Raw genomic sequence first — 27730 nt, forward strand, 5'->3', positions numbered from 1 at the left:
TCCAGCCTTGAACATGTGCAGAAGGCTTTCTTCTGGGCCTTCAGGCCTTCAGCCTCCCACCACTACCCAAAAAAAAGGTGCACCTCCCAAATGATCTGCTGGCTCTCGGGCCGAGGTACACCCCTACCCAGCCCCCACATGTCTCTGCACCGCCCCTTCTACAAATCCATGTGTCCCTGAACAACCCACCCAAGCCGAACTTTCAGCCGTGCAATTTGTTTTGCTTTTTATTTTCCAACCCCCCCAAAAAAAATCTGGAGATATCCCCGTCGCTCGGTGTTCTTTCCACTGTCCAGCGGAGACCAAATGATCCCAACTGTACAGTTCTACCCTGGACAAGACCATCGAAATCCCCAAAAGTCCACGGGGGTGTACAGTACGAAGAGAAGAACAGGTGGTTTTGTGGTTTGTTTTTAATTTTGTTTTTTGTTTTAATGGGAGGTCGTCGTAGGAAATAACCAGAAGAGTCCGAGACCAGTTTGCACAAGAACATGTATAATCAACAATGTCCAACAGTAAAATGTTCACCAAGAAAGCTAAGAAAACTTTTCCGATTAAAAAAATCGAAACGAAAAGAACCCCCCAAAAAGTTTAAAGTCTATTAAAGCTGAAAAAAACCACAGTTTCCCCTGAAAAAAGCAGGAAAGTTGACCCACGTACGTTTCCCCAGTCTAACACAAGAAGTCCCGCCTTGTTCGGCGTGCCACTAAACATCACACACAATAGGTTGCCACTTCGTCAAAACTCCATCAAAATTTGGGGGAAAATCCTGTCCCTAATGGTGAGGGGGGGGGGGGAAGGAGGAGGAAGGGGCATGAGAAGCGGGGAGGGGGAGAAAAAGGGAGAGAGACATTAAAAATTTGGAGGAATTCCTCTTCCCCTACTTCTGAATGAGGATGGGTGGGGAAGTCGGCCATTTTGTTTGCCTTCTCCTTCGAGCAACGGAACCATCGAAGACTTCAAAATGGTTGCCGATGGATCAACAAACCAGGATCTCCTCTTCCCAGCAACAGTCTCCAACCTACAGGGTTACTCTGTTGCCAGTTCCCAATCCAAACGTGGGGAAGGAAAAGGATTCTCCTCCCATCACCCTGATTCACACGTGCATCGTGAAGATGTACGCATTTGTCTGTATCGGACGGGGAGCTGGCAAATTTGGGGTGAGGGTTGCAAGTAGGGAAGGAGGAGTCCCATTGTCGGCAGGGCTACAACCCCTGAAGGAACACCATGGGAGAAAAATAAGGAGAGATCTTGCAGATACAACATTGCAAAAAAAGAAAGAAAAAAGAGTGTGAACTTTCAAAGTTAAAAAACGAAACGAAAACGAAAACAACACATTTGAAATGCTGCCCGGGGGGAGGGTCACACGATGGTGGTGGGAATAAGGCAGACCTGCACCGTTCCTTGTTTTGATTTGTGGCACTAACAACAAATGCAACCTTTTAGAGCACTGGGGGGTCTTGCTTTTAAACAGCCCCCTCCCCATATGTCTAACCTTATCAGCGCCGGCCCATGAATAAGCTGTCAAAGGGAGAAGAGAAAGAGAGAGAGACTGGACAAGGCAATCAGATTGAATTATTGCAAAAGAAACCAGGGCGGTACGTGTGTCTTCCACTCCCAAATCTGTTTTGGCAGGTGGACACGCACCGAGTGGGAGCCAAACTTTCACAGTTCGGCTGGACCTCGCCGTGGAATTGACGGGGAAGGGCGGGTCGCGATAAAATTCGCTCGTACGTGATCAGACAGGAGTTGCATCCCATGTTTCTGGATCCGCAGAGAGAGAGAGGTGTCCCGGCCTCCCTTGTGACAACGGCCGTATCAGTTCCAGGGTGTTCCCCCCCCCCCAAAATAACTGGAGGTGAATGAGGCACCTATGCATCAAACCCTTCTGTGCGCAGCATCCGAGGCGAACGAGAACAGGCAGGAAGGGTAATGTCTTGTTGTGTCCCGTCTGATCCGAGTCCTTGCCTGCCCACCGCAGAGCTCCAAAGGCTGCCTACGGAGGCTCAGCTGAGCCACCTCGCGCCTCATACTTTGTAGTAGATGTTGGCCGGGCTCTGCGGTGGCATCTCCTGCACAATGTAGACCGGGTGACCGTAATCGCCGCTCACCTTCTCGTAATGCGGGCAGAACGCACTGTCTGAAGTCCTGAGTGGGATGATGATATCGCTCGGCTCAGAGCCGTTGTTGTTGGCGCCTCCTCCACCCCCGACTCGCTTGGGGCTGGTCAGGGTGCTGAGGGACAATGGCGGGTGGTGCGACTCGCTGTGCTTGGCCCGGTGGTGGTGGTAACACAGGGCCCCCGTCACAGCCGCTGCCACCAGCAACACAAACGCTGCTCCTCCGGCAGCACCAGCAATGATGGGTACATTGGACTGCGGCAACGGGCCGTTCTCGCCCCCCACTTTCCCGGTCGTGTTTCCAGAAGCGGGTCCTATGAGGCAGAGGGAAATGAGCATTACTCTTAATCCGACACAGCCAACAGACCACCATGGTTTTAGAGGACACGGGAAACACTTCCTCACAATTTGTACAAGTGGTTGAAAACTGTTCCGCGCATTGTGACATCCCAAAGGAGCAACTGCCTGCTCAGCACAACGTTCCTGTCTGTCGACTCTGATTAATAGAGCTAATTGCCTTGTGGAAATCTGCCTGGGACAGCCTCCGAGGGATCGTTCAGATTTCAAGATCCATCACACCCGGCTATGCCCCCTCCAATTCTCTCTTCTTTGCGCCTGGTAAAGGGGGAGGGCAACGGGAACCTGCAGGTCCCCCCAATTTTTTCCTGACTGGGCTCACCAAAATATCTAGGCTGAGATAGGAAACAGGAACGAAGGCTGACCCACTGTTTTTGCCCCAGTTACGTCTCCAATCTCAGCTGACATGAAGGCGTGCTACGCTATGGAACATGGGTTCTGTGCTTCTTTGGAGATAACAGCCTTCTTCTCCACTCCAACTACAACTGAGTTCCTTCCCTCACCTTCCTATTTGTTATATGCCAAGCATTCATGGAAAAATTTGGCTCAGCACCTTGAGAGGAATACACGTAATCCTCCACGTACGACCACAAACGGGACGGGAACTTGCATTGCTAATAAAAATTCCAGCTTCATCACAGTCATTAAGTCGAGGGCTGTATGACCCAATTGAGCCCAACATTTCTAAGCATGGCTAAGCAAGCAAATTTGGCCTGATTTTTTTTTTTGCCACAGATGTTGAGCGAATCCCTGCAGTCATTATGTGGGTCATGTGGTCATTAAGCAAATCCAGCCTCCCCCTTTACTTGTCAAAAGCCAGCTGGGAAGGTTTGCAAACGGCAATCACACGACCCCAGGACACTACAACTATCATAAATATATGCTGGTTGCCTGAATTTTGATCATGTAACCACGGGAAAGCTGCAATGGTTGTATGTGTGAGGACCAGTCACAAGTCACTTTTTTCAGGACTGTCATACCTTTGGACAGTCACTATGCAAACGGTTGTTCATTGAGGACAGCATGCAATGGGAGGAAGAGAGAAAGGAAAGGAGGAAGAGGTCTAGGACATTGAGAAAACGTAGAAAGATTCCGTGGGAATATTCGGATCCCACATTACGATAGAAGACTTCTTGCCAGACAGCAGATGGTTAACTCGACTGGCTTAGGGTGACGGCAGTTGCCACGCCCTCTTTGAAGGTGTGCCAATGTTAGGGGGCGGGAGAGAAATCGCCAGGGGTGGGGAATGGGAAAAGGGCCATACCTGGGACCATCTCCTTGTTGGGTTCAGCGGCACCTGGCGTTCCTCGGTCCTTCTCCGCAGGTGTGGCAGGCATGGAATTCTGGGATTTGGAACCCGTGTTGCGATCTGGGGAATGTGGGGCAAAGAAGGGCAATCCAAGCAGGAAGAGGCACACCATACCCCACAACATAGCGCCCCAAGTCCCCCTCCTGGGTACCCAACAGGTGAGTGGGTCAAAAAAACACCACGTCTACCCATTCGAAGTGCTGCTCGTTCTATGACCAGGCGCCAAGGGCAGCGGTGGGAGGCTGCCGGTTTGCACTGGTTCTAGTGAACAGGTTGCAATGGTGAGCAGTTAGCCATGCCCACCCACCCTTTTCTGTCCTTTGCTTCCTTGGTCTTGGTCTTGGCTGATTCGCGCGGCAGACTAGATGGCCACACCTCAGCTGCTCGAAGCTCAAAATTGGTGGGTTTTTGACTGCTGCGCACTTGCGCGAATCAAGTTCTGATAGGATTCCAGTAATCGCCCTAATGAAATCATGATTCTCGAGCCAAACTTCAAAAAAGGATTCATTAGAGGCGACGTACTGGCATTGTATGAAGCCAACTCTGACATATGTAATTTAGTCACCTGTAACCCTGTTTTTCCCCACCCCCCTCCCTCCTGGGTGTCTCATAAACCAGATTCTCCAATTGAGCACTTTCACGGGCTGGGTGTCATCCATCACGTTCTCCAATTAAATCCATTCCCCAGGCAAAAGCTCTGGTAGCTTAGTTACAATCTTTTAAAGATAAGAGTTGGAATGTTCTTTTGCTTTCAAACTATTCTTCCAGATTTCCTTCCACCCCCCTTTTTTTTTATTGTGGCAACTACTAAAACAGGCATAGGAATGTTTTATGAGTTGACAACTGGTAGTAAAAAAGTTTGCATCCTACCACTGACTGAGGGCATGGCATCGATGACACAGTTACCGTCACCATCTTAACCCCGTTCAAACAAGAGCTTTGGCCTAGATTTTTTTGTGTGTGTAGTCACTCCCCTACGATGCCAAAACTAAGCAAGCTGTGTTCACGCGCCACACCAACCAAGCGTCGTTCGCGTCGTTCCTTACTCTACACAAAGCCGATCCTGTCGTGCGAAGGACGCAGCTGCCTTAACAAACCAAACATACGGGAAGTCCTCGAACTAGGAATGGAACCAAGCCTAGGATTATAATCATGTTGTCGTTAAATGGGTCATGGTGTGACTGCACTCTATGACATTTTTGTGGTGGACATTAAGTTTTCTTCCTTTGGCTGGACATAACTGGACGTTAATGCAGGAAACAGGCCAAACAAAAAAAACCTGCCCAAAATCACAGTCATGTGACTGTAGGACGGTCCTAAATATGAGGTGGTTGCCAAGCGATGACGCAGGGGAATTCTGGAAGTTGAAGTCCAGCCATCTTCAGACTGGTGAGTTTGAGAACTACTGCCCTGCGTTTCTTCTGGTCAAAGGAATTGGGTCTCCTCCAACACAACGGGCGTCCCACCACCTGTCTCATCTCCCCCTGAGCGAGGCCCAGATTTCCCAGCCTCCATAGGTCACTTTTACCCCCCTTCTACACAGCCACCAGTGGTAGCGTGTCCTACCCCCCCCTCCCCCACGGACCACTTACGCTGTCCGACTTTTAGCATCACTTTCATCCCTTTGGACAGACAGGCGCCGCCTTTCAGGTTCTCGAGGCCTTCCTTGGTACCGTCTGAGGTGGCTGCGGGAGACACAGAAGAGTTTGAGATTAACGCCCGTCCTGGGTTAGACTACTGCAATCAGACTGTTGGTGGGACTCACCCTTGGAGACCCATCTAGAAAGACAGGGATATCCAACACAAGACCCTTCGGCCCGGCCTACCCCAGGGGTCAGCTTTAAAGTCGCATGTGGCTCTTTCATCCCCTCTGCTATGGCTCCATTGCTCAAAGTATGTGTCACAACGACCAATGTGCGACACCTGCTGGCACGTGATTTATTGAGCTTTTTGACACCCCCATGGTTAAATCCAAGAAACGAAAAGTTTCAGAAGAAAACAGAGCGTTTAATTCAACTACATATGTTTGTTTTGTGGCCGCTCAGGAAATAGTCAGGTTTTGGGACTCCTGATGTTTTATTTTCTGTGGGAAATGGCTCCAAACAGCTCATTTGAGTGTTTAAGATTGCTGACCCCCCTGGTCTACCCAATGCAAAGAAGAACCACGCCCACCCAGTTTGGGGAGTGGCCTTAAGCTGGCCACGCCCACCCAGTTGGCCACACCCACCCAGTCTGCCACACCCACGCCCCCCCACCCTGAGGTCAACCACAGCCCTGATGCGCCCCTCAATGGAATTGAGTTCAACGTCCCTGATCTTCAGCTGCTTTGAAATACGGCAATTCCTCGGTTTTATGACTACATTTCCGGTCGCAAATCTTGCCTTGCATGCATTCAAATAAGACGTTTTAATTTTTTGTTTTTTTTTACTGTTTTCATGCTTTTTACGGGCTCTGTTATTGTTTCAAAAAAAGTTTTAAAGATTTTTAAAAAATTGTAATGCGGGTCGTCCTCGATGTATAACGGTCTGTTTAGTGACTGTTCAAACTGACAATAGCACTTTAAAAAAAGAGATTTTCACACTTACAACCATCGCATCATCCCCCAAGGTCATGTGACCTAAATCCAGAGGCTTGGCAACTGACTCGTATTTATGACAGTCGTATTTATGACATTTATCGCAGCGTCCCCTTTTGCGACAAGAAAAGTCCGTGGGAAGCCAGATTCGCTTAACGACTGGGTGACTAATCTAACAGCTGTGGTGATTCACTTAACAACTGCGGCCAGAAGGATAGTAAAAGAGGCCCAAACTCACTTCACAATTGTCTTGCTTAGCAACAAACATTTTGGTCTTAGTTGTGGTCGTATGTCAAGGATTTCCTGTATTGACGTTTTCAATTTTATCCTTCAAGCCCCTACCTCTCCTTTTTCCTTGAAATAGGGAGCCCTCAACTTACGGCCAGAATGGCGCCCAATATTTATGTCGCTAAGCGAGACATTTGTAGTCAAGGGACTTTTGCCCCATTCAGCTTATATTAAATAAATCGAGCCCCACGTGAGTTGGAACAGCAAGTGCTCAACTTATGGCCATAACGGTGCCCAACAGTTACATCGCTAAGCAAGACATTCATTATCGAGAGAGAGTTTTGCAACCATTTTACAACCATTTTGCCCCACCGTTGCTAAGCAAATCACTGCGGTTGTTCAGCAAGTCACACATTTGTTCAGTGAATTTGGCTTCCCCGCGGACTTTGGCTTGCCCAATGGTCGCAAAAGGGGACCGTGTGACCTCAGGATGGGGGGAGGTGTCAAAAAAGTCAAGATGGCTGCCATGTCAAATATGGGCGGAGTCCCATTTGCATAACCATGGCTGTGATCTGGGAAGGATAAAAGATGAGATTTCCCCATCCCAAAAAAAGGACAAACAGTCCTTTATCTCTCCAGAAAAAATCTGTTTTTTTTTCCCAGCCTGGCTAAGTCAACCTGCCAGCCGCTCCAATGCACATCCCTACCACCCCGCCTGGCTCCGTTGCCACCCCGCCTGACGGCCGCAGGGCCATTTTAATATTTAAACAAGCAATTTAATATTTGTCCGGACAAAGATCCCGCGTGAACGAGCCACGGCAATATTCCCCCAGGTGGATTTCATGCAGCGGCTCTCCCAGGAAGCCGGGTGCCAGCTGGGCCGTCCCGACAGGCCCTGTGCCAATGCCGGCCTCATCCTGGCTCCGAAGACCTCACCCGGGCATCCGGGGCCAAGCCAGACACATCTAAGGTAATGCCAGGACGGAGCAGGCCAGGCCTTCGGCGGGGCTGACTTGGGAGCGCAAGGAATGAGGAAGAGGGACACTGCCAACATACCACCGAGTTGAATCAGACTCAGAATAGAGCTGAAAAGGGACCTTGGAGGTCTTCTGGTCTGACCCCAAGACCTTAAAGAGGACCCAACATTGTTGGCGGGGGGTGGGCGAGATGCTGACTCTGTAAACCGCTTAGAGACTGAAAAAGCACCGGGAAGCAGTATATAAGTCTAAGTGAGGTTGCTATGAACTCGTCTCAGACAAATGGCTTTCCAATCTCTTCTTAAAAACTTCCATAATGGGCCTAATTTGGTGTTTATTTATTTACTTATCTTGTCATGTTTATGTAGTAAAATTGGAGGTGGTAGCCCTTTAAGAGCTATGTGCAGCGAAATTTCATTTTTAATGTATGCCATTTAGTGTATATTCAAAGTGACAATAAATTTATTCTATTCTATTCTATTCTTTTATTTTCTATTCTAATCTAATCTAATTCTATATTTTATCATTCCATTCCATTCTATTCTATTCTAATTATGATTCTTGATGAATGTATTTTATTTCTTCTTTATGTGCAATGAGAGCGGATGCACCAAAGACAAATTCCTTGTGTGTCCAATCACACTTGGCTCATAAAGAATTCTATTCTATTCTATTCTATTCTATTCTATTCTATTCTATTCTATTCTATTCTATTCTATTCTATTCTATTCTGTTCTGTTCTGTTCTGTTCTCTATGCCTCTATTTTATTTATTTTATTTTCTATTCTAATCTAATTTTACATTTTATTATTAATTCTATTCTATTCTAATTCTATATTTTATTATTCTATTCTATTCTATCCTAGTTTCTGTTCTATTCTATTCTATTCTATTCTATTCTATTCTAATCTATTCTATTCTATTCTCTATGCCTCTATTTTATTTATTTTATTTTCTATTCTATTCTAATCTAATTTTACATTTTATTATTTATTCTATTCTATTCTAATTCTATATTTTATTATTCTATTCTATTCTATTCTATTCTCTATGCCTGTATTTTATTTATTTTATTTTCTATTCTATTCTAATCTAATTTTACATTTTATTATTAATTCTATTCTATTCTAATTCTATATTTTATTATTCTATTCTATTCTATTCTATTCTATTCTATTCTATTCTATTCTATTCTATTCTATTCTATTCTCCATCCCTCTATTTTATTTTATTTTATTTTCTATTCTAATCTAATTTTACATTTATTATTCATTCTATTCTATTATTTTGTATTCTAATTCTATATTTTATTATCTATTCTTTTCTCTATTCTATTCTCTCTTCTCTTGTAGAATAGACCCCCCTCTTCTTTGGGTCAGCCCCTCAAAAATAATGGAAAATACTGCTATCATGTCCCCCTCTAAATCCTTCTTTTCTCTAGAACGGCCATCCCCAAATTCCTGCAATGGTTCTTGGTATGTTTTTAGTCTCCAGGCCTTTTAATCCTCTTTGTTGCTCTTTCTTTTCACCTTTTCCAAAGTCTCCAACATCTTTTTTTTTGTAACGTGGGGACCAAAACCGGATGCGTCATTCCAGATGTGGCCTTACTAAGGGATTTACAAAGCGGTGCTAATAAATGGTTAAATTATTGCAGGAGGGAACTCGGATGGAGGGAGCGCCTTTTTAGTTATCCATCCAAATCGGTCGTTCATAAACACACACACACACACACACACACACACACACACACACAAACACACACACACGGATTGTCTTAAGGAAGGCGAAAACCCGGAGAAGCTCCACTACCCTTGCCAACAGATACGGGTGGGTGGGGGGAGGACATTTTTGCAATTTGATTCGCAATCAGGCCGCGGTGACATTACACCAGGTTGCCATGGCTGAGCCTTTCCTCCGCGCGCGGCTCTTGCTCGCAGCCCGTAACTCTTGGCGGAGAGACGAGACAAAAGCCAAGGCAATCCCTGGGCTGCGTGAACAGAAGGATTGAATCAAGATCACCCATCAAGTGTTACTAGCGCTTTACAATGGCTTGGTAAGGCTGCATCTGGAGTACTGCATCCAGTTTTGGTCACCACAATACACACACACACACACTTTAATTCCATTGCGTGCCTTGACTTTGGCTGGCAGGAACAGTCGACGCCCCAAAAGACTACACTCCCTTCCTTCCTTCCTTCCTTCCTTCCTTCCTTCCTTCTTCTTTCTTTCTCTCTTTTCTTCTTCCTTTCTTTCTCTTTCTTTTGCTTCTTCCTTCCTTCCTGTTCTTCTGCTTCCCATCTTCCTTCCTCTTTTCTTTCTCTCTTTTTTCTTCCTTCCTTCTTTTTCTTTCTCTTTCTCTTCTTCCTTTTTCTTTCCTTCTCTCTCTCTCTCTCTCTCTTTCTTTTGTTCTTTCTCTTTCTTTTACTTCTTCCTTGCTTCTTTCTTTCTTTCTTTTTCTTCCTTCCTTCCTTCTCTCTTTCTCCTTTCTCTTTCTTTCTTTTGCTTCTTCCTTTTCTGCTTCCCATCTCTCTTTCCTTCTTTCCTACCTTCCTTCCTTTTCTCTCTCTTTTTCTTCTTCCTTCTTTCTTTCTCTTTCTTTCTTCTTCTTTTCTTCCTTTCATTTTGTCTCTCCCTCTTTCTTCTGCCTTCCTTCCTTCCCTTCCTTCCCTTCTTCCTTGTCTCTCTCACTCACTCACTCTCTCTTTCTTTTTCTCCCCTTCTCTTCTCCTCTCTTCCCTTCTTCCTCCCCTCCCCTGTCCTCCTCCTTGCCAACACCTCAGAAGATAGATTCAAGAAGGATTTTGACAGACTTGAACCCGGGGCCCTATCTAACAAAATGAAATTCAATGGTGAGAAAAGTAAGCTTCTACGTTTAGGCAAGAAAAAACAAATGTATATATATATATAGAGATTAGATGAAACTTTGCTCAATAGCAGCAACTGCGAGAGGGATTTTGGGAGTCCTAGTAGACAATCACTTAAGTGTGAGCCAGGAGTGTGCAGCGGCTGCCAAAAAAGCCAATGCAATCCCAGGTTGCATTAACAGAGGGATAGAATTAAGATCATGTGAAGTGTTAGTACCACTTTATAAGGCCTTGCTAAGACCCCAGGATTCTCCAGTCAGATGTGACTGTTTGTCTTCTTCTTAATCCTACCTTCTAGAGTGGAGAAATCGCAGAGGAAGGGATTAGAAGAGAGTAAGCAAGCTACAATGGGAATACATATCATGTGAAGTGTTAATTCCACTTTATAATGCCTTGGTAAGGCCACACCCGGAATACTGCATCCAGTTTTGGTCACCACAATATAAAAAAAGGTGTTGAGACACTCGAAAGAATACAGAGAAGAGCAACAGAGATGATTAGGGAGCTGGAGGATACAACCAGGGGTGGGATTCAAATTTCTTGACAACCAGTTATGTGGGTGTGGCCTAATTTGTGGGTGTGGCTTGGTGGTCATGTGACTGGGTGGGTGTGGCTTGTATGTAAATATTATTATAAATATTTATGTAAATATTGAATTTTTTTTATTAAAAAAGAGCAACTTTTACCCAAGATAAGGCAAAGCAGGCAGGCAGATTGGGTTGCTCACAGAACCACAGATTCATTCAGAGATCTATCTTTCTGCCATCGGCTACCTGAGTCTGTCACATAAAATTTGCTTGCAAGCGAACTCATAAAATTTGCCAGCAAGCAAACTCACAAAATGAACTCACAACACACCATGTATGTAAATATTGAATTTTTTTTATTAAAAAAGAGCAACTTTTACCCAAAATGAGGCGAAGCAGGCAGGCAGATTGAGTTGCTTACAGAATCACAGATTCATTCAGAGATCTACCTTTCTGCCATCGATTGCCTGAGTCTGCACTGAAAAATAGAAGCTTCGGTCCTAAGGAAGGTTTAGCTCTGCTTTTAGATTAGCTAGAAAGCAAGAAATCCAAAGATTTCCTGCTTTCTAGCTAATCTAAATCTCCTGGCACATCAGAACAGATGCAAATTTAACAGATTTCGTTGGATTTCTTGCTAATCTAAAAGCAGAGCTAAGCCTTCCTTAGAACCGAAGCTTCTATTTTTCAGTGCAGACTCAGGCAATAGATTGCAGAAAGATAGATCTCTGAATGAATCTGTGATTCTGTAAAAACAGCTGATGATCGGGGAGGAAAAATAGCAACTTAGCAGGCAAGTTTGATGGCACGCATGCCAAGTAAGGAGTGAGTGGTCAGGGTGGGGCAGGGCCAGCCAGTGGCGCGATTTGCCCGTCCTGCGGCAGGTGGAATCCCACCCCTGGTGAGAGTGCGTTTTGTGCGTGCGTGTAGATCATTTCCTAAGCTGTTTCGCCCGGACAGTTGATAAGCGCTGTGCGCGGGTTCACAGCATTTGAAATTCCTCTTCTTTCCTGCTTTTTCAACCTCAGCTGCGCCCTGCAAAGCATTTACCCGGGTGGGCGGTTGAGCCAAATAAGAGCATCAGGCACCAAACCGGTTTGGTGTCTGCTGCTCTTCAGAGCTACCAGTTCTATAGAACCGAGCCAACCGGTAGCATCCCACTCCTGGATACAACTTATGAAGAATGGTTGCAAAATAGAATCTGTTGAGTTTAATGAAAAGGAGGACAAGGGGCGACATGATAGCAGTCTTCCAATATTTGAGGGGCTGCCCCAAAGGAGAGGTGGGTGGGAGGTCAACCAATTTTCCAAACCACCTGAGGATAGGACAGGAAGCAACAGACGGAAACCTATCAAAGAGAGAAGCAACGTAGAACTAAGGAGAAATTTTCTGATATTAAGAACAATTAACTAGTGGAACTGCCTGCCACCAGAAATCGTGGGCGCTCCATCACTGGAGGCTTTTAAGAAAGAACCTGGACTGCCATCTGTCAGAAATGGTGTGGGGTCTCCTGTTTGGGTGGGGGGAGGGTTGGACTAAATGACCTTACAAGGTCCCTTCCAACTCAGTTATTCTATATGAATCTGTAACGCGTATATTTAAGGCAGTGTTTTTCAACCTTGGCAACTTTAAAGCAGGTGGTCTTCAACTCCCAGAATTCCCGGCCGGCATATCTGCTTCCCGTTTAATTGTCTGTCCCAATTTTGATGTTGATTAATTGATTTTGTCATGGGTTATTTTTTTCACTTGGCTCAAGTCAAAGATATATTACGTCTACTGCATTGCCACCCTCTATTAAGTAAGTTACCCTATCCAAAAAAAAATCTCTATATATAAAAGTGAAAGACCCTCATCACAAAATCTCCAGAACCAACAAGCGTACAAACTTGAAATTTGGCACTTATGTTCCTCTTGGCATCTAGGGGCTCCCTAAGAAAGGATTTTTCCAAATGACCCTCACAGCATTTAGAGTATTTCCATTATTATTATTATTATTATTATTATTATTATTATTATTATTATTATTATTATTATTATTATTATTATTATTATTATTATTATTATTGTTACTGTTACTGTTACTGTTGTTATTATTATTATTATTATTATTATTATTATTATTATTATTATTATTATTATTATTATTATTATTATTATTATTATTATTATCATCTGATGCTAAGGAGTTCGACTCCCTCTCTCCACCTGAAAAGAAATCTGCTCCAAATGCAGGGAGTTCTCATAAGCCGTTGTGGGTGGGAGGAGATGCACTCTGCACATGCTCAGAGAACGCGTTGTCCTGGAATTCTTGCTAAGATCTCCTCTGTCCTTCCAAATATTTCCATGTTACCTTGTCCCAAACCACTCTTGCTGCCATTGTGGGCCATTGTGGGGGAAAACATACTCTGCATATGCTCAGGGACCCCATCCTCCTGGAATTCCTGCTAAGAGCTCACTTTCGCCCGCTTCTATACAGTCGGCAAAAGCGGATCCGATGATTCCCCCAGGGACGCTGCTGCGACCATCATAAATAGGAGTCGGTGGCCAAGCATCCGAATTTGGATGGCAGGACCACGGGGAGGCTTCCATGGTCATTAAGTGGAAGAATGGCCCTAAATCGCTTTTTTTTCAGTGCCGTTGTAATTTCGAACGGTCACTACATGGAATGGTTGGAAAGGCAGTCCTTGACTTACAACAGTTCCATTCAGTGACCATTCAAAGTCACCATGGCGCTTGCAAAAAGGGACTGACAAAACATTTTTCACACTTACGACCATTTGCAGGGTCCCACGATCTGAAATTAAGATGCTTGGCAAATGGACTCGTATTGATGACAATCGCAGCATTCCCGGGGTCATGGGATTTCCCCCCCCCCCGTTTGTGACCTTTGAACCCGGGACTCTGTGACCATCATCAATACGAGTCCCTTGCCACGCAATGTCCATGGGGGAAGCTGGATCCACTTAATGACCGCATCTCTGATTTAATAACACCGGCGATTCGCTTCCCAACTGCGGCAAGGAGGCAGAACTCACTTAAGGAGTGTCTCGCTTAGCGACATAAGGTTTGGGCTCAATTGTAGTCGTAAACCGAGGACTGTTGTGGGAGCGCCATCACTTGAGACTTTCAAGAAGGGACTGGACTCCCATCTGTCAGAAATGGTGTAGGGTCTCCCGCTTGGGCGGCGGGTTGGACTAGATGACCTATAAGGTCCCTTCCAACTCTGATTATCTGTTATCTGACTAGCTGTAGCACAAAATGGCCTGGCCATTACTAGGCAAGGAAGCATCGAAAAAGCAGGGGTACCTTTGGGCTCAAGAGTGCCGATGCGTGTGTGTGTGTGTGTGTGTGTTTGTATTTGTGCATTTGGGACCATACAAATACAGACACCTATGCGTGCCAATGCAAATGTGCAAAATTGGCCTTCCTACCAAAAGGCAAGGGTACCTTCTCACAGGCAGGGGCTGCCTTTGGGCTCGAGCGTGCCGGGGTGTGTGTGTTGCACGTGTGTGCATCGGTGTAAAACATGCCAAGTCGTAAACGGCAACGATGAGAGGTAGGCGTCTGAACGTCAGGTGTGCCCTTGGGCAGGAGTCTGCCGGTGTGTTTGTGTGCCTGTGTGAGAGCGCACAGGTGCACCTGTGCCTGTGCACCTGGGCTCGAGTATGCCAGTGTATGAGCGTGTGTTTGTGCACGTGTGCAAACGGGCAAAACTGCTTTCCTACCATAAGGCAAGTGGTGCCTTCTTAAAAGGCAGGGGGTGCATTTGGGCTCAAGCGTGCAAGTGTGTGTGTGTGTGTGTGTATGTGTGTGTGTGATTTACATGCGTGCATACGCATTGGTGTAAACGTGCAAAACAGCACAAGGCTTGGAGGAGGGGGGAGCTTTCTAAGGCAGGCGTGCACTTGGGCATCTGCTGGTGTCTTTGTGTGAGTGTGTGTGTGTGTGTGCGCGCGCGTATAAGCGCACCTGTGCAAATGTGCACACTGGGCAGGCAGGCCTCCGCGGTGGCACCAGCTCCAATGTCGCTGGCTGTCGTACTGAGTTTTGCGGGGAGACAGTTGCCATGGCGATGGCTGAAGGGCCACCCCAGGCAGCCGGAGATGATGTGACAGGGTGGGGGGAGAGGGAGGGGAGGGGAGGACACGACAGCCAGCACCCCCTTTTGGAAAAGACCCCCTCCCCAAATCCCCCAGCGCCCTTGCAAGGGAGGGCCAGGTGTGGAAGCACAGCAGGAGGGGGGGAACCTGCATTCTCCATCTTTGCCCCCCCCCGGGCTGGCTGGGGACTCTGGGATCTGTAGTCCGTGCCAGTGGGGAAAGGAGGGGCATCCCTGCACACCCCCCCTCATCTAAAGGTGAAATTCCCCCCTCCCCCAACATAATCAGTCCTCAACTTACAACCAACAACCGAGCACCAACATTTCTGTCGCTAAGCGAGACAGTCGTTCCACAAGTGTTTTGGCCCCCATTTTAACACCTCCCTGGCCGCATTTCTTCACTAAACCCCCTGCAGTCGTTCCCCTTAGCAAGCCGGTGTTGTTGTTAAGGGAATCACTGCAGTCGTTAAGCGAGTCATACAGTTGTTAAGCGAACTGATGGCTACTCCCATTGATTTCGCTCATTGGGGGGGTGGGGGTCGCAAAAGGGGATCGGGTGAGCCCCGGGATGCTTGAAAACCGTCATAAATATGAATCAGCTGCCGAGCATCCAAATTCCGACCGTCGCAACGGTGGTTAAGTGTGAAAAACGGCCCTAAGCCCCCCCCTTTTTTTCAGCGCAGTTAGAAGGCTGAAACCGTCACTAAATAGAATGGTCGTAAGCCGAGGACGGCCTGTCAAGAAATCCCACCCCTCCAAAAGCAGGCTTACTGATGATGTAATAGTCCTGGTTGGACTTGAACTCGTGGCCCCAGAGGTTGGGACTGTACTCCTGGAACTTGATGGTGAAGCGCATGTCGTGTTCGGGCCGGTCACAGGTGAGGAGCAGGTTGGGGGTGCGCAGGATCTCGCAGCGCTCGGCCTGCTCGGTCTGGACCAGGTACAACTTATAGTATTCGTAGTCCTCGGTGGAGAATGGGCCCAGGGGTACGGAGCGGGGGCAGATGAGGTCCAAGCGGTCCCCGATCTGGGGGTACAAGACGTAGCCCCCCTCATTCTGGAACCTGCAGGGAAGAGGAGAAGCAGCCCATCAGCCCGACAAGAGATTAACAACAGATCAACAGAGTCAGAAGGGAGCACGGAGGTCATCTAGTCCAACCCCCTACTCCCATTCCAGAAAAAACGGCTGTCCAGTTTCTTCTGGAAAACCTCCAAGCGTTGGAGCACCCACAACTTCTGAAGGGAAACCACACACTGTTTCTACAGATTAACAGAATTGGAAGGGAGCTTGGAGGTCATCTAGCCCAACCCCATTACAAAAGTGGACACTTTATCCCATTCCAGACCAACGCCAGTCTCTTCTGGAAAACCTCCAGTGTTGGAGCAGCCACATCTTCTGGAGGAAAGCCACTCCCAATGATTCTACAGATTAACAAGGGACCTTGGAGGTCATCTAGTCCAACCCCCCCTGTCCAAGCAGGAGACCCTAGCCTATTTCTGACCTACCCTATTTCTGACAGCCCCTTCTTGAAAGCTCCCAGGGTTGAAGCTTCCACAAACAGGGAGAAATCTAGGTGCTAAATTCCACTTGGAAGCGACAGGTAGTTCTTGACTTATAACAGTTCATTTAGTGACCGTTTGAAGTTGCAACGGCAATAAAAAAAAGTGACTTAGGGCTGTTTTTCATACTTACAACCGTCGCAGCATCGCCATGGTCACGTGATCAAAATTCAGACACTTGGCAACTGACTCGTATTTATGCGGTTGTAGTATTCTGGGGTCATGTGATTCACTTCTGCAACCTTCAAAGGGGAAGCCAGATTCACTTAACGACCATGTGACTAACCTAACAACCGCAGTGATTCACTGTGGCAAGAAAGGTCATAAGACGGAACCAATTTGACCAATGTCTCACTTAGCAACATCAATTTGGGGCGCAATTGTGGCACTCGATTTATGATCAAAATTTTCAGTCCCTAACCAATGGGGTCGCAAAGCGAGCATTTGTGTGTCCAGACCCAATTTTACCAAGATTTTTTTTTACCTTGGGACGTTAAATGAATCGTGTGGTTCTTAAGTGAATCACGTGGCCGTTAAGTGAATCTAGCTTCCCCATTTGACTCTGTTGATGGGAAGCCGGCTGGGAGGGTCACAAAACACAGCTCCATGTGTGTAAAGTGATACAACCGTTCTAAATGCCAGCCAGTGGCCAAGCCACTGGTGAATTGTGATTGTGCGAAGGTCGTAACTTCGAGGACAGGTTGGAAGTCCCTTTTTTTTCCAAAAGAGTCATAACTCTGAAGTGTTGGGACATAAATGGGACATTTGTACTGTGTCTCCTTTCTACCACCAAAGGCCGTGAATGTCTCCCATGGGGGAAAAAAAATAATGGGATTTTTTCTCTCTCTCTTGTTTTCAGTGAAATCTGTTTATTTATTTTCCCAAATCCCCACTTCAAAAATAAGGAGAACGAGATCCTGGAAGGAAAACACACCTGAGGTTGTTTGGAAAACTCCCAAGGAGCCATTTGCCTGCTTCCCTGCAGGGATCAAAACCGGATTCAAACCAGATTCTATTTGGTGGGAACACTCCCGATCTGTGATCTCTGGTTGTTTTCTTGCAGACGTTTTATGACCCAACTAGAGAACGTCATCAATGCTGGGAAGGAAGGAGGGTTGTGGAGAGGAGGAAGGGGGGAGGAGGAGGAGGAGGAGGAGGAGGAGGAGGAGGAGGAGGAGGAGGAGGAGGAGGAGAAGAAGACTGTGGGGTCCTTGGGGCTCTCTGAGCTTGGTAGTTTTCTTCCAGACGTCTCATTACCAAACTAGGGAATCTCATCAGAGCTAGAAGGGATTTGGTCTCTGTTTATATATGAAACATTTCCAAGAAAACCACCAAGCTCAAAGAGCACCAAGTATCCCTCAGTTGTTCCTCCTCCTCCTCCTCCTCCTCCTCCTCCTCCTCCTCCTCCTCCTCCTCCTCCTCCTCTTTTCTCTGCAAACTCTACTCCCTTCCAGCACTGATGAGGTTCCCTAGTTGGGTCATGAAACATCTGCAAGAAAACCACCCAGCTGAGAGAGCACCAAGGACCCTACAGTCCTCCTCCTCCTCCTCCTCCTCCTCTTCTCTTCTTCTTCCCCCTCCTCCCTTCTAGCACTGATGACGTTCCCTAGTTGGGTCATGAAACGTCTGCAAGGAAACCACCCCTAGCTCAAACCCCCCAAGGACTCCTCAATTCAACCCTGAGCTACAAATATTCTCTCCTATCCGATTTTATTTTGCTTTTCAGTTCGGAGGGAGGGAAAACCTGCATTTGGGAAAAGACGTTGCTTCTCCGTGAAGCTGTGTGGCTGGGCAGACCTTACTCCCTGCCTGCCTTCCAACAGGTGTGGCAGCTTCTTTCAAATGGAAAAACCTCGTTATACCTGTTCAGCTCCATCAGATCCGGGGTGGGGGCGGGGCTGTGTGTGTGTGTGTGTGTGTGTGTGTCTGTGAGAAACTCACCCTCCCGCTCACCCTGCACAACCTATTAGAAGCCATTGCTCAACTTTTCCCACCGATATTCCTCCGTCTACCGCTTTGCTCCGATCTACAATCGGCAGGTGTTTTGTTTTTTTTTAAAAAAAAACCAAGTTGCATCCTTGGATGAACAGGTGAGATTAATCCGTGAAATAGAAGAAAAAAAAACCAAAAAACAAAGACAAACCCTAGCGAGGCAGAAGTGACTTACCTGTCAGAAACCGCAAGGTATATTGGAAGCAAGAACAGCTCGCTTATAAGAAGAAAAAAAAACAAACCCAAAATCCACATGGCACGGAAGTAGACTTTTTGCAAGATACCCATGGGGGGGTGGGATGCTACCGGTTCACACCGGTTCAAGCGAACCGGTTGTTAATTTTATGGCCAGTTTGGCGAACCAGCAAGTCCCACCCTTGGCTGGCCCCACCCAAACCTGCCCCTCCCCTCCCAGGAGCCCTTGCAAGGCCCATTTTGGATCTCAAGTAAGTGCAGGGCCCTTAGGGGGGCTCAGAACTTCCAGAAGGCCCGAAATGGGCCTGTTTCCAGCCTCCGGAGCCCGGGGAGGCTGTGTTCGCCCTCCCGGAGGGTCAAGGAAAGTGCTCCCAGGGTGGAGCAGGAGGCCGACTAGGCCACGCCCATCATGGCCACACCCACCCAGCCAACCGGGCAGAGAACCGATTGTTAAATTTTTTTTTTTGAAGCCCCCCCTGCCCCTCCCCCATTGAAATGTCTTTTTTTAAAAAAAAAAACCACCAAAAAAAAAATATTTAACCGATGGATTCATTTGGATCGAAGATGCAAACTTCAAGGAAGTTTTCGGAGCGGTTCTTTCCAGATTCAAGCTAGCCAAAGGAGGCCCGAGGAGAAAAAACCCACAGACAAAAATCTAAAAATGGTTGAGCGGTGCAGCCGAAAACCCAGAGTGTGTTTTTTCCCCTCTCCGGGGCGTGTAATTCTCCTCTGCATCTGCCTTTAATTTAGCTTCTTGGTTACTGGCTTGCTCGCAGCAGGCAGCGGGCTCTTTCCTCGGCCACCCGCTTCCCCCCCTTCGCCCCCAAACCCAAAGCATTCCAACCTGTTGACATTTGACCCCCAGAGCCGCCTGGGACACATCAGCTGCCAAATGAGATAATAGCATGGGGGGATAAGTGGGGTGGGACAGGCTGGAGGGAGGGGGAAGCAGAGGAGAGATGGAGTGCAGTGGGGGGAGTGAGGGGCCGGCTTCGTCCAGAGACCGGCGGCCTACCTAGCAGGGTTGTGGGGAGGATGGAGGTGGACGATGGTGCGATTTGTGGCTGAGCAGTGTAGCCGGGGGGAGGGGGTTGGACTAGATGACCTTCCACCTCTAGGATTCCATGACCTTCCGAGAGCAATCAAGCCTCATGGCTGCATCCCTGTAGTCCTCGACTTACGACCACATTTCATAAATGCAGGGAATCCTCAACTTATGATTATATTTAATAAATGCAGGGAGTCCTCGACTTACGACCACATCTCATAAATGCAGGGAATCCTCAACTTATGACCACAATGGAGCCCAACATTTCTGGTGCTCAGTGAGACAGTGGTTAAGGGAGCTTTGTCCCATTTTACGACCTTTCTCGCCACAGGTGTTGAGTGAATCATGGCAGTTGTTACATTACGAACATGGTTATTAAGTGAATCTGGCTTGTTTGGAAGACCGCAAAAGGGGATCACGTGACCCCGGGGACATGGCGACTGTCGTAAGTATGAACCAGCTGCCAAGTGTCTGAATTTTGATCATGTGCCCGTGAAGAGGCTGCCACGGTTCGTTAAGTGTGAAAAACGGTTGTAAGTCTCATTTCCCAGTCCCGTTGGACCTTTGAACGGTCACTAAACGAACCGTTGTAACTCAAGGACCATTTGTAATTCCCCCTCCCCCTGCTTCGAGGCAGGCTGTTCTTTTAAATTTAGCTCATCCATTCGGGGATAAAAGTCGACTGAATGATCAAGTTTATTAAAATACTAGCTCGATCCCTGTGCTTCCCTACGAAACCATACGGTGGGGCTTCGTTTTGAGGGGAGGAAAATAAGAGGGGAAAATATCTGCCTCTGCCTACCAGCATCCATCGGAATTCCTCTGGCTAGTGTCCTGTCAGTGTGTGAGAGAGTTGAGGGCTGTTTGGAAACTGAAACAGTATTTGCTGTGTGCGCAAGGAGACAGCAAGGAGCCTGGGCGTGGCTTAGCTCAACTGTTCTGTACTAAAGCTGGTTGCTGCTGTGAAAGTGAAAGTGAAACTCCTCTGCTTGTGTTTTGCCTTTGGAAGAGATTTCTTTCCAGGTGGGGAGGGGGAGTAGAACTCCTTAGCATCAGAGCCTGTTAATAATAATATAGGATAATAATAATAATAATACTCTAAATGCTCTGAGGGTCATTTCGGAGAATCCTTTCTTAGGGAGCCCCTAGAAGTCAAGAGGAACAGATGTGCCAAATTTCAAGTTTGTAGGCTTGACGGTTCTGGAGATTTTTGTGATGATGCGCAAGTGGTCTTTCGTTTTTAGATAGATAGAAGATTCTATCTATTTAAAAAAAGCTAATTCCCTTTGATTCTGTCACTCGGAAAGGAAATCCCATCCAAAAAGAACCAGCCAGCTCTGATTTTAAGAAGAGATCATCGGACATCCATTTCATAGGAAATAATATAGGATTTCCTGCTTAAGCAGGGGGTTGGACTAGAAGATCTCCAGGGTCCCTTCCAACTCTTCTGGGCCATTCCAAATCCGACCCATTGGTTTCCAAGTTGTAACCTGGAGATTTTCGGATAAAGCCGGATGCCAACCACACAATCGCACCCTTACCCATGCTGGCAGGGAGGCTGCTGGGGCTTATGGGCCCAGAACCTCCTCTTCCCTCCCTGCAACTTCACCCCTCCCCCACCCCCAAAAACACCAGGCTGTGAAAACAAGGACCTTTGACCGCCGCGCCCCCCTCCCGCCCTCAAGCATTCTCGCTCAGCAGTGAAGAAGAAACACAAACTTAAGAAAACAGCCGAGGCAGCAATCTTGTATGGCTGGCTGCTGCTACCCCACCCACCCACCCACCCCCTCGCCTCCCTTGGATGTGGACCCTGCCCAGATCTTAGCCTGCGAGATGGAGGATGCGGGGGGGGGGGACAGGAAACAGGGACTGGGTTGTGGGTGTGTGTTGTTTTTTTCCCCTCCCCAACCAGCTGCTGTGGAACAATGTTGGTCTGGATTTCCACCAGGCCTAACCAGAAAAGTGGAAGATGATGGGGTAATAGACCCCACTACCGTTGGAGACCCCCTCCCCAGGCTGGAAAAGAAGCGAACCCACAGAAAATAGAATAGAATAATATTGGAATATAGAATAGAATAGAATAGAATAGAATAGAATAGAATAGAATAGAATAGAATAGAATAGAATAGAATAGAATAGAATAGGACAGGACAGGACAGGACAGAACAGAACAGAACAGAAAAGACTAGACTCGACTAGACTAGACTAGACTAGACTAGACTAGAATAGAATAGAATAGAATAGAATAGAATAGAATAGAATAGAATAGAAAACAGAATAGAATAGAATATAGAACAGAATAGAATAGAGAATAGAATAGAATTAGAAATACTGTGGAATAGAATAGAGAATAGGAATAGAATAGAATAGAATAGAATAGAGAATAGAGAATAGAGAACAGAGAACAGAGAACAGAGAACAGAGAATAGAATAGAATAGAATACAATACAATACAATACAATACAATACAATACAATACAATACAATACAATAGAGAATAGGAATAGAATAGAATAGAACAGAATAGAATAGAATATAGAACAGAATAGAATAGAATATAGAACAGAATAGAATAGAGAATAGAATAGAATTAGAAATACTGTAGAATAGAATAGAGAATAGGAATAGAATAGAATAGAATAGAATAGAGAATAGGGAATGAGAGAATAGAGAATAGAGAATAGAGAATAGAATAGAATAGAATAGAATAGAATAGAATAGAATAGAATAGAATAGAGAATAGAATAGAATAGAATAGAATAGAATAGAATAGAATAGAATAGAATAGAATAGAATAGAATAGAGAATAGGGAATAGAGAATAGAGAATAGAGAATAGAGAATAGAATAGAATAGAATAGAATAGAATAGAATAGAATAGAGAATAGGAATAGAATAGAATAGAATAGAATAGAATAGAATAGAATAGAATATAAAATAAAATAGAATAGAATATAGAATAGAATAGAATAGAATAGAGAATAGAATAGAGAATAGGAATAGAATAGAATAGAATAGAATAGAACAGAATAGAATAGAATAATAGAATAGAATAGAATAGAATAGAATAGAATAGAATAGAATAGAATAGAATAGAATAGAATAGAATAGAATAGAATAGAACAGAACCATATTGGAATATAGAATAGAATAGAATAGAATAGAATAGAATAGAATAGAATAGAATAGAATAGAATAAACTAACAGAGTTGGAAGGGACCTTGGAGGTCTTCTAGTCCAACCCCCTGCCTAGGCAGGAAACCCTACACCACTTCAGACAAAGGGTTATCCAACATCTTTTTAAAAACTTCCAGTATTGGAGCATCCACAGCTTCTAGAAGAGAGCCCTGGGGTGGGGGAGTGTCTAAAATCAGCAGCCCTGGGCTGGAAGGAAATCAAGGAGAGGAGGACCGTTCTAGAAGGAGAGGAGGGATTTCTGGAATCCGAGGACAATTAACTGATGGAACTGCTTTCCACCAGAAGTTGTGGGCGCTCTGTTCCCTGGAAGTTTTGAAGAAGAGACTGGACAATCACTTGTCTGAGACGGTGTAGATTCTCCTGCTTGAGCAGGGGGTTGGACTAGAAGACCTCCAAGGTCCCTTCCAGGTCTATTCTGCTTATTATTAGGAAGGAAGGAAGGAAGGGGGAAAGAGAAAGAGAGGCAGAGAGAGAGAGAAAGGAAGGAAGGAAGGGAAAGAGAGAAAGAGAGAGGGAGAAAGAAAAAGAGAGAAAGAGAGAGAAAAGAAAGAAAAGAAAAGAAAGAAAGAGAGGGAGGGGAGGGAGGGAGGATGGAAGGAAAAGGAAAGGAAGAAAGGAGAAAGAAGAGAAGAGAAGAGAAGAGAAGAGAAGAGAAGAGAAGAGAAAGAAGAAAAGAGAAGAGAAGAGACCTGGAATTAAGGAGAAACTTCCTAACAGGACAATTAACCAGCGGAACAGCTTGCCACCAGGATTCTAGGAGTTGAAGTCCACCTCTCTTAAAGTTGGCGAGATTGAGCAGCCGCCGGGTCTGGTCTGTTAGTTGGAACCAAGCCCAGGAGGAAAAGCAGCCGAATGATCCCAGAGGACAAATTTAGATTCTTGGATCTCTTTCTTGGAAAGCTTCCCGGTCCTTCCGGCCAAGACAATTGGGCAAGCAGAGCCAAACCATCTCCAAAAAAAAAGTAATAAAAGCCATTAAGATAACAGTGGCATGAGAACAAAATCACACGAGGCACCGACACCCTTCAAGGCAACCCAAGTTTGTCAGAGATTTGTCGTTCGGGGTCGACAGGGTGGCAGGAGGTCTAGTTCCTGAGAAGGTTCCAGAAGGAAAGCCACTCGAGGAAGCGGGCCTGGTGGAAATACTTCTGAGGGGAACAGTCTGAATTTTGGAAACTCCTACGGCCATCCAAGACACCCACAAGGTCACAGGGGAGAAAGAACATGCCGTAATAAATGTCCAGGCGAGACGGGGAAGAGGTGTTGACAAGCAAGAGTTGAGGGCCTCCATATCTCAAAGGCGTTGCTGGAATGCTTGAGGTCAGAAGGAAAATAGTTATGGCAACGGTTCTCAAGCGCCACCCTTTGAAGAGCGGTGGACTTCGACTCCCAGAATCCCCCAGCCTGGAAGCAACTGTAAGATAGATGGACTTCAACTCCCAGAATCCCCCAGCCTGGAAACAACTGTAAGATAGATGGACTTCAACTCCCAGAATCCCCCAGCCTGGAAGCAACTGTAAGATAGATGGACTTCAACTCCCAGAATCCCCTAGTCAACCAGAAACTGTAAGATAGATGGACTTCAACTCCCAGAATCCCCCAGCCTGGAAACAACTGTAAGATAGATGGACTTCAACTCCCAGAATCCCCTAGTCAGCCAGAAACTGTAAAATAGATGGACTTCAACTCCCAGAATTCCTTAGGAAGCTAGAAACTATAGGATAGGTGGACTTCAACTCCCAGAATCTCCTAGGCAGCCAGCAACTGTGAGAGAAGTGGACTTCAACTCCCAGAATCCCCCAGCCAGGGTTTTCTTGAAAATAAATTGTGGACTTAAGTCAAGGTCTAGCTGAAAAGGCAGAGGGCTTCCTTGAAAATAACTCCATCAAAAAAGGAAAAATTAAAAGAACAAAAAAGAAATCAAATTCTGGGAAAAGATTTAAGATTTAAGTCCTCAACTTACAACTGTTCCTTTAGTGACCGTTCCAAGTAGCAATGCGCTGAAAAAGGTGACTTATGACTGTTTTTCACACTTACGACCATTGCAGCCTCCCCTGGGGATCACGTGATCTAAATTCGAACACTTGGCCATTGACTCGTATTTACGATGGTCGCCATGTACTACATGATCCACTTTTGCGACCGACTGACGAGCCAAATCCGTGGGGGAAAAAACAGGTTCGCTTAGCAACCGTGTTGCTACCTTAATAATGGCAGTGATTCGCTTAACAAAGGCAGCCAGAAAGGTTGCAAAATGGGACAAAACTTCACTTAACTGTCTCGCTTAGCAACAAGAGATTTTGGGCTCAATTGTGGTCGTAAGTCAAGGACTGCCTGTACCAGCAATTGCTAAAATGGCAAAAGAAAACAAAACGTTTAAAATGAGTTGGTCAAAGGACATCAAGGAAAAATTATTTTAATATACAAGAGGTCATCTAGTCCAACCCCCCACTCCAGCAGGAGACCCTTATAGAATCATGGAATAACAGAACTAAAAGGGACCTTGAAGGTCATCTAGTCCAACCCACCCGCTCCAGCAGGAGATCCTTACAGAATCATAGAAGACTTACAACCGTTCATTTACTGACCATTTAAATCTAAAACAGCACTTTAAAAAGTAGCTTTTTGACTGGTTTTCACACTTACGACAGTTGCAGAATTCCCTCCCATGATCAAAGTTGGGGTGCTGACTCATATTTATGATGGTTACAGTATCCCGGGGGAGGGGGTGTCACATGATTTGACGAGCAAAATCCATAGGGGGGGGAAGAAAACCACCCAGATTCACTTAACAACCGTGTGACTAACTTAATAACTGCGGCCAGAAAGTTCGTAAAGTGGGGCAAAACTTCACTGAAGGACCACCTCGATTAGCGACAGAAATGTTGGGCTTCCCGCACCATCCTAACTTGAGGACTTCCTGGATTTGGAAGCGAGACAGCCAAGGTCTGAAGTGGGCGCCAACAACGCAGAGGAAAAAGGCAGAGAAAATGGAAGCCATGTTTTTATTCTGGCTTCGGTGCTGAAAAAACAGAAGAGATTCCCGCACTGGAGTCCTCGATAGAACCGACGCATTAAAACCCAAAGGGATGAATTAAAAGAGGAATCAAGCTGAGACCAAGGAAGTTCTTTTAAAAAAGGATACTAAGCCCCCCCAAAAAAAGAAGAGGAAGAGGAAGAAGAAGAGGAAGAAGAAGAAGAAGAAGAAGAAGAAGAAGAAGAAGAAGAAGAAGAAGAAGAAGAAGAAGAAGAAGAAGAAGAAGAAGAAGAAGGTCTTTTCTTAGTGATTTTTCGGTCTTGGCGAGCCTGGGGTGGACTTCATCTCCCAGAATTCCTCAGCCAGCACTTGAGGAATGTGGGATCCTTGGTGATCTCTGAGCTTGGTGGTTTTCTTGCAGACATTTCATGACCCAACTAGGTAACATCATCAGTGTTAAGATGGGTTTGCAGGGAGGAGGAGACTGGACTGCCATTTGTCAGAAATGGTGTAGAGTCTCCCACTTGGGCAGGGGGTTGGACTAGATGACCTATAAGGTCCCTTCCAACTCTGATGATCTGTTATCTGTTAAAAATATGTGGATTGCTTTTCAGTTCAGAATCAGATCGTCCCACGGACTGAAAAATAGCTGCGGGGACCCCAAATTTGCAATAAAATAAAATTAAATAAATGAAGACAAAGAAGGAAAGGTGACAGATCAGGTAATCCTGGAGTTACGACCGCTGACTGAGCAATGACAGATGGCCCAAAAGGTCTTTTAAGAGACCGTCGTAAGTGTGTGAAAAACGGCCATGTCACTTTTTTCATTGCCGTTGTAATGAAAGGGAAAAGGTTTGCAGTTTTATTAAGACTGTGTGTGTGTGTGTGTGTGTGTGTGTGTGTGTGTGTGTGTGTAAGAGAGAGAGAGATTAGAGTGAGAAAGATGATAAAGATAGATAGATAGACAGATAGATAGATATATAGATAGATAAAGACAGATAGCTAGTGAAAGAGAGGGAGAGATGATAGATGATAGATAGATAGATAGATAGATAGATAGATAGATAGATAGATAGATAGATAGATAGATAGATATAAAGACAGATAGCTAGTGAAAGAGAGGGAGAGATTAGAGGAAGAGAGATGAGAGAGAGAGAGAGAGAGAGAAATATTAGAGGGAGAGATGAGAGACAGTGAAAGAGAGAGAGATTAGAGAGAGATTATAGATAGATAGATAAATTGATTGACTGATTGATTGATGACAAATGATAGACGATAGACAGACAGATAGGTAGGTAAAAAGGTAGATAGCTATAAAGGCTGACTCTGTGTCTACGCACAAAAATCTAATTCGAAAACCCTTTTCCCAACATCCACGGGTCGATTGCAACTGATTAAAAAGAAGAAGAAGAGAGAAACGGCAGGCTCTCAAACCACTGGGCCAAGCGAAGGGGATTTTTAGCTTGTAAATAAATGATCTGGGGTTATGGCTGAACAAAGAGCGGGCCATGTTTGCTGAGAATATCAAACGGTTCCAGGCTCTAAAATTGAATTAAAAAACGATTGCCAAGGGTTGCTAATGCACTTCTGAGGTCCAGGGATGTGAAATTAAATTAAATTAAATTAAAATAATACCTTAAACTAAAGTAAATTAAATGAATTGAAATAAATTAAATTAAAATAAATAAAATAAAAACTAAAAAAAATA

General features: G+C 45.6%; 1 protein-coding gene across 1 annotated transcript in view; it reads right to left on the reverse strand.

The window, feature by feature from the left end:
- Nucleotides 1-406: 406 nt before the first annotated feature.
- EFNB3 (ephrin B3) overlaps nt 407-27730 on the reverse strand; it is a 65587-nt gene continuing 38263 nt past the window's right edge. Inside the window, exons 2-5 of the mRNA XM_087948072.1 lie at nt 15825-16117; nt 5379-5471; nt 3742-3846; nt 407-2434 (exon numbers count right to left, since the gene is read on the reverse strand). Coding sequence (XP_087804198.1) covers nt 2028-2434; nt 3742-3846; nt 5379-5471; nt 15825-16117 — 898 coding nt within the window. The 3' untranslated portion in view covers nt 407-2027. The remainder of the gene's footprint in view (nt 2435-3741; nt 3847-5378; nt 5472-15824; nt 16118-27730) is intronic.

The sequence above is a fragment of the Notechis scutatus genome, chromosome Z (assembly GCF_049901735.1).
Source record: "Notechis scutatus isolate UNSWTSFEM ecotype Mainland chromosome Z, rNotScu1.2, whole genome shotgun sequence".
In the NCBI taxonomy this organism is placed as follows: Eukaryota; Metazoa; Chordata; class Lepidosauria; order Squamata; family Elapidae; genus Notechis; species Notechis scutatus.